Source organism: Canis aureus, chromosome 10 (assembly GCF_053574225.1).
Source record: "Canis aureus isolate CA01 chromosome 10, VMU_Caureus_v.1.0, whole genome shotgun sequence".
Classification (NCBI taxonomy): domain Eukaryota; kingdom Metazoa; phylum Chordata; class Mammalia; order Carnivora; family Canidae; genus Canis; species Canis aureus.
The window spans coordinates 17,091,994-17,104,316 of NC_135620.1; the positions used below are offsets into that span (position 1 = coordinate 17,091,994).

The 12,323-nt window shown below is 41.1% G+C and overlaps 1 protein-coding gene and 1 long non-coding RNA gene across 5 annotated transcripts in view; one reads left to right on the forward strand and one right to left on the reverse strand.

Annotated features, from left to right (window-relative positions):
- LOC144322019 (uncharacterized) overlaps positions 1 to 12,323 on the reverse strand; it is a 326,103-nt gene that overhangs the window by 276,513 nt on the left and 37,267 nt on the right. The window lies entirely within an intron of this gene.
- The window catches only part of GRAMD2B (GRAM domain containing 2B), a 110,046-nt gene continuing 108,226 nt past the window's right edge, over positions 10,504 to 12,323 (forward strand). Inside the window, exon 1 of one of the 3 annotated variants that reach the window (XM_077911464.1) lies at positions 10,504 to 10,759. In XM_077911464.1, coding sequence (XP_077767590.1) covers positions 10,635 to 10,759 — 125 coding nt within the window. In that variant the 5' untranslated portion in view covers positions 10,504 to 10,634. The remainder of the gene's footprint in view (positions 10,760 to 12,323) is intronic. The other 2 variants (XM_077911470.1, XM_077911468.1) reach the window with 2 other exon arrangements.

Below are 12,323 nucleotides of genomic sequence, written 5' to 3' on the forward strand. Positions count from 1 at the left end.
TGACATCTGACCTGTCTGGGCTAAATGCTCACTGTGCTTGTGGAGGAGATGGTAAGCAGATGGATCTGTATTGAGCCCCCAAGCTAGGGGGCATGGAATGACTTCATTAAACTGTCTGAGTCTCAACCTTCTCCTTTGTAAAATGAGGCTATTAACTCCCTCACAGACTCACTTCCAGCACTGAACACAAGCAAGTTAGGAAGGCAACCCCCATCACCACAAATGTGGTGGCCTTTAAAAAACTCTGCCCCAAAAACAAAAAACAAAAAAACAAAACAAAAACTCTGCCCATTGGCCACCCAAGTGGCTCCTAGACATTTACCTAAGACCACTGAAAATACATGTGCACACAAAACTTACATACAAATTTCCATAGCAGCATTATTCATCATAGCTAAAAACTGGAAACAATCTAAATATGCATGAGCTGAAAAAAGGATCCTTAAAATGTGGCATATCCATACAATGGAATATTATTTGGTCATAAAAGGGAAGTGCTGATACATCCTACAACATGCGTGAAAATTGAAAACATGCTAGGTGAGCGGCACCTGGCTGGCTCCTGTGGTAAAGCATGCAACTCTTGATCTCAGTATCATGAGTTTAAGCCCCACATTGGGTGTGGAGCCGACTTAAAAAACAAAACAAAAAACAAAAAAAGCAAAGTATGCTAGGTAAGAGAAGCCAGTTACAAAAGATCACATATACAATGATCCCATTTATATGAAATAATCCAGAATAGATACTTGCTGCTGTCTCTATATGAAATATGTCATCCAGAGACAGGAAACAGTGATTGCCCAGGGCAGAGAAGTAGGGAGGTAGAAGGAGGGAGAGTAACTGCCAACAGGTACAAGGTTTCTTTTTTTCTTTTCTTTTTTTTTAAGATTTTATTCATTTATTTGAGAAGGAGAGAGCACCAGTTGGAGTTGAGGAGCAGAGGGAGAGGGAGAAGCAGGCTCCCCACTGAGCAGGGAGCCCAATGTGGGGCTCAATCCCAGGGCCCTGGGATCATGACATGAGCCCAGGGCACTTAACCAACCAAGCCACCCAGGCACCCTCAAGTTTTCTTTCTGAGCAATGAAAATATTCTAAAATAAAATGATGGTGGTGGTTGTGTACCTCTGCAAATATACTAAAAATCACTAAGTTATACATATTAAACATGTGGACTTTATGTTATATAAATTATACCTTAGTCTGTTTTTTAAATCTTCAAAAACAGTTACTTTAACTAAGACCTTCTGATTTTTTTCTAAAGATTTTATTTATTTATTCATGAGAGACACAGAGAGAGAGAGAGAGAGGCAGAGACACAGGCAGAGGGAGAAGCAGGCTCCATGCAGGGAGCCCGATGTGGGACTAGATCCCAGGTCTCCAGGATCACGCACTGGGCTGAAGGCAGTGCTAAACTGCTCAGCTACCTGGGCTGCCCAAGACCTTCTAATTTTATTATAAATGTTGGTAACAATAATTATAACAGCTTACTGAGCACTTGTTATGTGCCAGGCAATATTCAAAATCTTTACAAGTACTAATTCCCTTTCCTGACAAGGCTGTCAGGCAAATACCATTATTATACCCATTTTACAGATTAGAAAACTAAAGCTAGTAAGTTGCATCTTAATAATTCAAACACAGAGAGTCTGGTTTTTTTTTTTTTAAATAAAATATGCACCTGGCCATTTAATCCAATAGCAAAATATGGAGAGGAAATCCCTGAAATTCAGAGAGTTGGGGAAATTTTAAAATATTATAACAGAGGTACTTAGGCAGCTCAGTCAGTGAAGCATGCAACTCTTGATCTCAGGGCTGTGAGTTCAAACTCCATGTTGGGTATAGAGATAACTTAATAATTTTTTAAATTAAAATCTTTAAAATAAAATGTTATAACAAATGACAGAGCCAAAGTAAGTTAATGCCAAAGAGTAAAATAGATTTTTTTTGGTTACTTCATACAATAGCAGTGGAAAATGAAAGGCTGGAGATGACATAGTCATGTCCCTCTCTTGTCCTGTATGAAAGCAATATTAAACCCAGGTGGGCTGTTGCTGGGAATCCCCAGTATGTTTTCATTCTCCCATGAGTTACAAGAGGAGGGATTCCATACAGCAGCACGGTAGAAACAGAAGCCAGGCTAGTAGGCTAGAAGCGAAGACCGAAGACCGAGTCAGGAGCGCAGCCCTTCCTCTGGCGCTAATTATTCACATGGCCTTGGGTAGGTCACCTAACCCCTCTGCACAAATGACAGCTCTCTAACATGAAGCATCCGTTTGTTTTCAAATCTCATCATCTAGCACCTAGTTTCTAGACCGGTCTCAAAGAGATCTTCTCCAATGTCATGCTTACTGTCAAACAAATCTTCCTCAAATCCATCTGTGGGGAGGGAACTGAGATGTGTCTCTTTGTTCCTCACTTTTAATGGTAAGGCCCCTTGAAAATAACAAAGGCATATTTAATAAATGTTGGCTGTATTTCTAGTATGACAAAATTATTTTGGCAATCCTTTAGAGTTAAACATAATTTTGGTAATGCTAACAGTGTTCATTGTGATTATCTCTGAAGGATGAAGATTATAGGGGGTTTTTTTCTTAATTTTCTTTTTTATATTTCTTGTATTATATTTTTTAAAGATATTTTTATTTATTTTTTTAAATTTTTATTTATTTATGATAGTCACACAGAGAGAGAGAGAGAGAAAGAGAGAGAGAGGCAGAGACACAGGCAGAGGGAGAAGCAGGCTCCATGCACCGGGAGCCCGACGTGGGATTCGATCCCGGGTCTCCAGGATCGCGCCCTGGGCCAAAGGCAGGCGCCAAACCGCTGTGCCACCCAGGGATCCCCTTGTATTATATTTTATAGACAAAAAAAAAGTGTATTTTTAAAAACTACAGCCCAACATTATGAATGTAGCTACTGGCACTAAACTGTGCGCTCTGTAGCAATTAAGACATTATGTATAGTTTACCACAATAAAAATACCCCCAAAAAATCCATTATGGAGACACTAAAAATAATACAAAGTTCATAAATATTTCTCTGGAAATAATGATCAATTTGTATAAAATCAAACAAAGGCAAAAACTATGCAGTAGTCTGAAGATACTTTTTTAAAATTTTTATTTATTTATTCATGAGAGCTACAGAGAGAGAAGCAGAGACACAGGCAAAGGGAGAAGCAAGCTCCCTGCAGGGAGTCTGATGTGGGACTCGATCCTAGGACCCCAGGATCATGCCCTGAGCCAAAGACAGACGCTTAACCACTGAGCCACCCAGGTGCCCTGATATAGATATTTAAATCAAAGAATATAGTTTCTTAAATCTGTAACTCTGAAGCCAAATTAATACATTTTGCCAAGTACTGCAGCTGGGATGTCTGAATGTCCACAGTGGTGTAGGGAGTCTGCTCTTCTACAACCTCATAAGAGTTAACAGTCAGCATCTCTTCTCAAAGCCATGGTCAATGGCACCATGTTGGTAGCTTAAAACCAGCCATGGGGGCAGCCCGGGTGGCTCAGCGGTTTAGCGCCACTTTCAGCCCAAGGGTATGATCCTAGAGACCTGGGATAGAGTCCCACGACCAGCTCCCTGCGTGGAGCCTGCTTCTCCCTCTGCCTGTGTCTCTGCCTCTCCCTCTCTCTCTCTCTCTCATGAATAAATAAATTGAAAAAAAACAGCCATGGTTGGAGCATTTACACTCTGGAAATTGGCTAATGCTACAAATCAAAGCTCTGTTTTCCCTGGAAAAGCAGCTTACCAGCACATCACTGTTTAAGCAATAAATCTGTAAACTGACAGAAATGTATACTAACAGAATGTCTAAAATCAATGATCTCAACTCATTTTATAAATTTAGAATATAGTTAGGAACAGTGAAAAACATGCCTAAGTGAGTGGCAGGAAAAGGAACCCGAGTTTCCAAATTTCTTTCCCTTACGTCACAAAAACCAAAATGCCCAAAGACAAAGATGCCTTAAGTTTGATATTGCTGTGTTCACTGGAACTGCAAGATCAATTTTCTAATCTTTCTGGGGGCAAAACTCCCTCCAAAGCCACCAACCGCTGCAGATAGTAATGGTTTTCTGTCAAAAGCAACATACATCATATCTCTGCATCCTCTCTGAGAAAGGCTTATGACTTCAAAGGACGAATTAACCACTTGTGACCATGGAAACCACAGACAAAAGCAGCTTGAGGAAGTAGCACCGGGCTTGAGATAGGACCCAGTTCACTAGTTAGACTGAGCATTCACCAATGTCAACACCCCACAGGCGCAAACCGTTAATACTTACTTGATCTCTGTTTGGGATGAGGTCTTCCACAAGCCACATGCAGGCGACGGCCAATGTCACATTCAGAAAAGGAAATTATATCTTTTGGTTATATTTTAATAAGACTCTACTCCACTTTAGTGAAAATATGACCGGCTTAAATCATAACCTTCCTACGCATCATCATCAATAATAGTTTCTGCATGCTGACTACAGTACAGGCTTCATCCTGGAACTGTATATGATAATCCAGTCCTCACCGTAGCCTTTGAGATGGATACCATTATTATCACCATTTTTCTCGAGGTTTGGAGACGTAAAGAACCCTTCCAATGTAGACAATCTACCCCCCCACCTCAAATCCACATTCTAAATCACTCTAGAAATGTGCATACATTCATGATATACCCAAACACTGGTTTTCCCTAACTAGCTATTCCATGATGAATTCAGAATCTCCAGGTAACTCCACTAGAACACACATTTGCTTGCCCAAATGGCAGCAGCACGTGCTTCAAGTATAAAACTAACTGTGTTCATACTAACCTGAGCACAGTATAATCCATCAGATAAATCTTAAAGCACAAACACTGCAACACTGTTTAATTGGAGAGGAAATTTAGTGTATTTCTAAGTGGAAAATTATGTGCCATGCCTCTGGAAAGCGCAGTTTTGAAGCTCTGTTGTTCTTCTAGTGTTTTCAGTTTGATCTTGTGCATCAACATCCCATTCCCACACCTCTAGGAGGAGGAAGAAAATATATAGGCATGAGTCCTCCAGCCCTTACGGGACTGAGCACCAGCAGACATATCAGGTCTGTATTTGTGGACTTCAGAATGGCTAGACATGGTAACCAAAGATTATCATTATTGCATAAGACTGACTTCTTCGAATTATGAACCTTGTTTCATTGAAGATAGAAAAAAATTCTTGGGATCCCTGGGTGGCGCAGCGGTTTAGCGCCTGCCTTTGGCCCAGGGCAGGATCCTGGAGACCCGGGATCGAATCCCACGTCGGGCTCCCGGTGCATGGAGCCTGCTTCTCCCTCTGCCTGTGTCTCTGCCTCTCTCTCTCTCTCTGTGTCTCTCATGAATAAATAAAAATTAAAAAAAAAAAAAAAAAAAAAAGAAAAAAATTCTTACACTGAAACTGCAATGAGTCAGGTTTAAGGAGAAAAAAAGTATAACTAGAGAAGACTTGCAACATCATGTAGGGTGAGGCTTTAAAACCCAAAAACCTGTTTTGAGAACCCAGTAAGTCAAAGCAGGCAGAAAGCAGAGAGGTGGACTGAGGAGGGGTTGCAGAGGCAGATTGCAGAGGTCAGCCCCACCACAAGAGGGCGCTACTACTTAGTATCAGCCGACTATTACCACACACCTTCGATTTTCTAGGCAAGGTCAGATAACAATGTTGTATTGTGAAACGGATAAGAAATTTCTAATTATGAAACATGGCAAAGGCCAAACAGAAGATGCCAGCAGGCCAAATCTAGCCTAATGTCTTTCCATCCAGTAGAAGGAAAAGAAAGTTCAGAGCTGTTAACTCAACTTACTAAATCAAATAGCCCAAATTCATTTTTCTGTTTTCTACATCAGAACCTCTTTTACAGGGGTTTGGAGAGGTAAAGAACCTTTCCAATGTAGACAACCTACCCCCAAAATCCATTTAAAATCCAATGTATGCACATTCTAAATCACTCCAAAAATGTGCATATGTTCATGATATACCCAAACACTGGTTTTCCCTATCTGGCTAATTCCATGATGAATTCAGAATCTCCAGGTAACCTCTTTTGCAGGGGCACCAGGGTGGCTCAGTGGTTGAGCATCTGCCTTGGGCTCAGGTCATGATCCTGGGATCCTGGGATCCAGGGATTGAGTCCCACATCAATCTCCCCATGGGAAGCCTGCTTCTTTCTCCCTTTGCCTATGTCTCTGCCTCTCTTTCTGTGTCTCTCATGAATAAATAAATAGCGTCTCAAAAAACAAACAAACAAACAAAACCTCTTTTACCATCTCTAAAGATACTACATGTGACTTATTGGAGAGCATCAGCAAAATGAGATATTTGAATCACTGGTGATCTTGCTTCAAACTGCTTGCTAATTGTCAGTTTCTCTCTCGTTTAGTTTCTATAATCTGAGTTTCCAGAAGAGGAGATAATAAGGTCTCTGCTATCTTTATTTTAGTTGTATTCTACTTAACATCATTTTTTTGCCAGCGTCTATGCTCTTTTTATAGCTATATTTACATAAATGTCCTACTCCAGTTTATATTTGATCGCCTGGTCTTTGTTTTAATTTTCACACGCAAAAATGAAAGCTGCAGCAAAGGTTAGGGGTGCCTTGAAGAGAGGCCCTGTCTAAACAGTCAAAGGGGTCAAACAGTGACAGTTCGGTGGATTGCTCATGTGGATTGCTGCCCAGCAATCAACTGCCATTAATCTTAAAAATAAAGCATCAGAAATCACATTTTCTCTCTGTGTGTGCCTTCAAAACCTCATTCCTGTTTGAACATAAGGTCCAAACATAGCTACTAGCAAATTTTGAAACATTTAGGATTGGTAGTTCCCATCAAGAAGTGAAAACTGAGAGGGCAAGCCACAGCTGGATCCCACTCTGGAACAGGTCTAGGTTGCCCATCCCGTGGGCATCTGGCCATTCAAAACTCGAAGGTCCCTGATTTACTAGTAAAGTTGAGCATCTTTTCCTGTGTCTATTGGCCATCTGGATATCTTCTTTAGAAAAGTGTTTGTTCTTGTCTTCTGCCCATTTTTTATTTGGATTATTTGGATTTGGAGTATAGAGTTATATATAAGTTCTTTATACTGGTGATTACCAGAGGTGGGGTAAGGGGTGGAGGGATTAAGGTGAATAGGTGAAGAGGATTAAAAATATACTTATTGTGGGACACCTGGATGGCTCAGTGGTTGAGCATCTGCCTTAGGCCCAGGTCATGATCCTCTGGGGTTCTGGGATCAAGTCCCGCTTTGGGCCCCCTGTGAGGAACCTGCTTCTCCCTCTGCCTGTGTCTCTGCCTCTCTTTCTCTGTGTCTTTCATGAATAAATAAATAATAATTTAATAATTAATTATTTAATTAAATAAATTAAGATTAATATTTTAGTTTTTAATTTATTATTTATTATTTTTTTCATGAAAAATAAATAATAATTTAAAAAATACTTATTGTGATGAGCACTGGGTAAGGTATAAAATCGTTGAATCTCTATATTGTACACCTGAAACTAATACAACACTGTATGTTAGCTACACTGGAATTAAAGAAAAAGAAACAAACAAACACCCGAATGTCTGGGGAGGACACACGCACACTGCCCTTTACTAAGACTTTCTGCTAGCTTCCATCCCCACCTCACAGTTTTCCTTACCTCTCTGGCTCTAGAAGATATTTGAGTTAGTGACCCCTGCTCTAGACCTTCAGCCAACCTCATCTTTGACACAATTTCTTATGATTAGGAATTAACTTCAACATCTTACATAAGAGTTCAGTCAATACTGTTTCAATTACTTCAGAGTCGCTTCCCATAGACTGGTAGCTGCTGCCTAAGGGAATAATCATATTATCCGATGATTGTGGTCATTTTCAGCTTTCATAGTATCATGTACATGGCCATAAAATTCAGCATTCATCTGTTTATTCCTATTACCTATAAGATAAAAGCTTGACCTGGCCACTGGCATTCAGGGTCCTTCAGCATTCGGCCTTCAACCTAAGTGTTTGAAGCCTCTACCTTCCTCACCAACACAAAGTCTCTGCCACTCACACAAATCTGGCCCATGCCTACTGATTTGCTCATGGACTCCCCCCTCCCTTCCCTTTCTGCCCTTCCAACCTCTCCTCACTCTTCAGAGTTTAGCTCAAACTCCACTTTTTCCTGTAGGCTTTACTAAGTCACCCCAGATTCAAAGGATCTTGCCTCCTTTTAAAGGTAAATAAACAAAGTCTCACTTCCTTTTAACTGCTCAATAAACATTTAGTGAATGAATGAGTGGATTCCAGCATGACCACATTCTTATGGCCACTTAATTATGACCAGGTTGCTTAACCTTTTTCAGATAGTTTCATCACCTGCAAAAATGTGGTTTGGGCAAGAAGGGACTGAGATGTTGTCTTGAAATTATCTAGCAGAGACGCTACAGATACTCAAAAGATATTAGGTAGTACAAAGACTAGAGAAGTATTAGCCTGATTTACTGCCTTCCTATTTGCATTTAGTTAACTTTTCAATTATGTATAGTGTCTCTTCCTAGCGACATTATTGGATCAAGGACTCATTTCTTAACACTCTTTTCTATCATTCACTGTGGCTAGCATGGAGTTTTGCTAATAAAACATTGTTGATGAGTCAATAGCTTCTCTCTTTAAAAATATTTCTGAAGACTGTCTGGTGACACTGGAAATTTCCTCCTTTAGAGATATTCTCTCCTAAATTAAGCACTGCCCCAGCTAATATCCAAACCTGCTGGGAGATAGTAACAAATTATGTTGCATTAGGTATTAATACACCCCTGGTTAGACTTTTTTTGCTTACAAGGAGCAGAAACAAGCTTGCAGATAGTTGCTGTTATATGAAGTATGATACTGGTTTGTTTAATCCAACACTTCGGTAGAATTTACTTTATTTAATGTCTTTGCAATATAATTGCAACATAGAAATAAGGGGGACAAGAGAAATACAGATATTGCCCTATGGAGGACAAGAAGTGCAGTTTGATGCAGTGCACCATCAGAATTGCACCAAGATGGCAGCAGGAAGCAGGGTGACCGACTGTCATGATTAGCCTCACACTAAGAGGTTCCAAAGATACAAGACATTTGTTGCTGAAAGCAGAAAATCCCAGATAAACTGGGATGAGTTGGTCATCCTCAGGAACCACTAAACTCTCACCAAAAGACACACTTCCTCTAACTTCAAAAGTGTGCTTAGACTCAGTACTGCACACGAAGCAACACAAACCTGTCCCTGGCTGGTTATCAGCTGGTTAGAGCAAAGGGCTAATGAGGCCAAGGCTAAAGTTTTGATTTCCCAGGAAACTTTGCTCTCTTCCACAATCAGAGTCTGCTTGCTTCTCTTAAGCCAGCCATTCTCCAATGTCACTGATCAATCACAAGGGGAACAAGGAGAGAGAAAGCACGGCTACTTGGACCAGATCCTCCAAGGCTGCTTGTAACACTAGTGGGGGCACCCTGATGTTCTCCTTGGGCATGAATGCCGAGTGAGTGAATAATGTCATGTAAAGAGACTCACCTGCTGAATTTCCTGCTTAAATGTTTTTTTTTTTAAGGTTTTATTTATTTATTTTAGAGAGAGCAACAGAGCAAGAGCAGGGGGGAGGGGCAAGGGGAGAAGCAGACTCCCTGCAGAGCAGGGAGCCTGATGAGAGGCTCATCCCAGGACCCCAGGACCATGACCTGAGCCAAAGGCAGTTGCTTAACTGACTAAGCCACCTAGGTGCCCCTTTAAATGGGTTTTCAATAACAATAGTACATAGCATAGTGGCAAATTTCCACCACATTTTCTCCCAGATTTCATTCTAATACTGTGAGACAGGCCTGGCACACAGCAAACTCAGCAGGTCTGGGATCATCTGTGGTCACAGAGCCAGAAAGCAGGAGATGGAGCTGGAAACTTCCCCTCCAAGGGATTATTTGTCTTTGCGGTGATAGTGGTGGAGGCAGTGACAGAGGTCACAGCTGCCTGTGCTCCAACAAAACACACACAGTCTGAATGTTGAGCTTGACTTTGTACATTTCTCCTTCCATAAGGATTCCAGAACTCTTTGGGACCCAAGAACCATGCAGTGCAGCCCGAAAATTCTCCAGCGTCTTGCAGAACATCAGCTGGGGCATGCTTGTGGGCTGATGGTTTCCTGCGTGCGGAAAGGCCTTATAATGCGCATTCACATTTTCCACCCTGTTGCTCAGGCCCAGAGGATCCAGGGAAGCATCCCCCCTTTTAATGTTTAGATGCTGCCAGTTTCTGCACCTCCCTCTTTCATGTCTTTACCTTTCCCTAGACTTTTCTGCCTAAATCCACAGAGTTGGGTGGCGTTCCTATTAGTAAATTGAAAGGTGAATTTCCCAAACACATTTAATTTTCCTTTAGAAGATATGTGGGTGGGTTGAAAACCACTCTGTGTCATACATACATGTTACTCATTAACTGACTTCAAAAAAAAAAAAAAAAAAAACAGCCTCAGCTAGATTAGGAGTCATGTGAAGAAAGTTTCCTGCAGTGTGAGAATTGGGCAAAGCTAAAACGCAGAGTTTTTCACAGGATTGAGGGGATTCGGAAATGAGCCTCTGAACTTATGTCCTGACTTGGGGACTGACGCGTACACCATGGTGAAGAAAAGTCTGTCTTCCAGTGACACGGTATTCCGGTTTGAGACTCCCGGCAGCCCGAGAAAGACAGGCCCCGAGGCCCCGCACAGCTCCACAGACAGCCCCGGCTCTGTGTTTCTCAGGTGGGTACCTCCCGTGGGTCACCTTGGCGGCCTCAGGACCTGACAGGCGTCCCCTGGGGAGCTCTGTCCTCATGCACGGGGGTCGCAATCTGCCAAGGGGAAGGAGATGGTGCAGCCCAGGCATTTGGGCCAGTGGATTAGAAGAGGGGCCATAGCAAGGAATGTGACTTGCTGAGCAAATAGAATGATTACCTTATAATCATAATATATATATATATATATATATGTGTGTGATTAATAATATAATAATATATATAATAGGGCAAATAATTGTTGCCCTATTAAGGCAAATAATTGGGCAAATAATTGTTGCCTTTTTTAGTACTCTTTTTGAAGATTTTATTTCTTTATTCGACAGAGAGAGAGAGAGAGAGAGCCCAGCATGGGGAGCAGCAGGCAGAGGGAGAGGGAGCAGCAGGCTCCCCATTGAGCAGAGCGCCAGATGTGGGGCTCAATCTCAGGACCTGAGGACCATGACCTGAGCCGAAGGCAGACTTAACTGAGCCACCGAGGCTCCCTAGGACTTTTTTTAGTACCCGATGACTGGTTGGCTATGCCGTTCTTTGATTCTTGATCACTTGCAGATTCATAGGAAAGGAAGTCAATTAATTGAGCCAAAAACCTTACTTCAGTGTCAGAATTACCTGTGTCATTATCAAAAAAGTAAATGTGGGGGCTTTCTAAATTAATTATCAAACTAGTATTAGCTGTGCTGTAGGTTCAACTATTTACTATACAGTGATTTAGAGCAGCTTTGGCTTGATTGAGAACACACTCTTTTTAGCTGTAAATATTAATTTCTATATAAACATCATTCTGAGAATTACATGTTTTCAATGAGAATTAATGTTATCGCTTCTTTATTCATTTTGGCCTCATAATAATTCTCTAGGAACTTACAAAATGTAGAAATCAAATCGGAAATCCAGAAAAAGTTTCTCACCCAATTTTGATGTAAACTTTAAAGTTACTTCCATGTAAACCTCCCAAGTGAGTACAGAGGAATGACCTCCACACTGGAAGTTTACTTTTACACAACACCATAGCTAGAAAGTTGATCATTTGTTTTGTTTTCTCATCACTGTAAATCATTTATACAAAAAGGTCCTGACCAAAATTACAGCTTTTAAAAATCAAATGGAAACCAAGAAATCCTACTTCATTCAACAGCATTTGCATATCAAAATGTCAGGTTACAAAAACAAATGTAATAATTTTCTTTTTTTTAAGACTTTATTTATTTATTTGAGAGAGAGAGAGCACCAGCAGGGAGAGCAGGAGAAGGAGAAGCAACCCCCCCCACTGAGCAGGGAGCCAAACTCAGGGCTCAATCCCAGGACCCTGGGATCATGGCCTGAGCCCAAAGCAGAAGCTTAACTGACTGAGCCACCCAGGTGCCCCAAAACAAGTGAAATAATTTTTTAAAAGAAGTTCTGGGGATAAAGAACCTGAATTTATGCAAAATGTTGTATGATACCTCTGCTTTTAGGTTAGCTTAGTTTTTCCATCCATCGTTAAAATGAATCTATCTCACTTGAATTGTCTGAGCAAAAGCACAACTCCT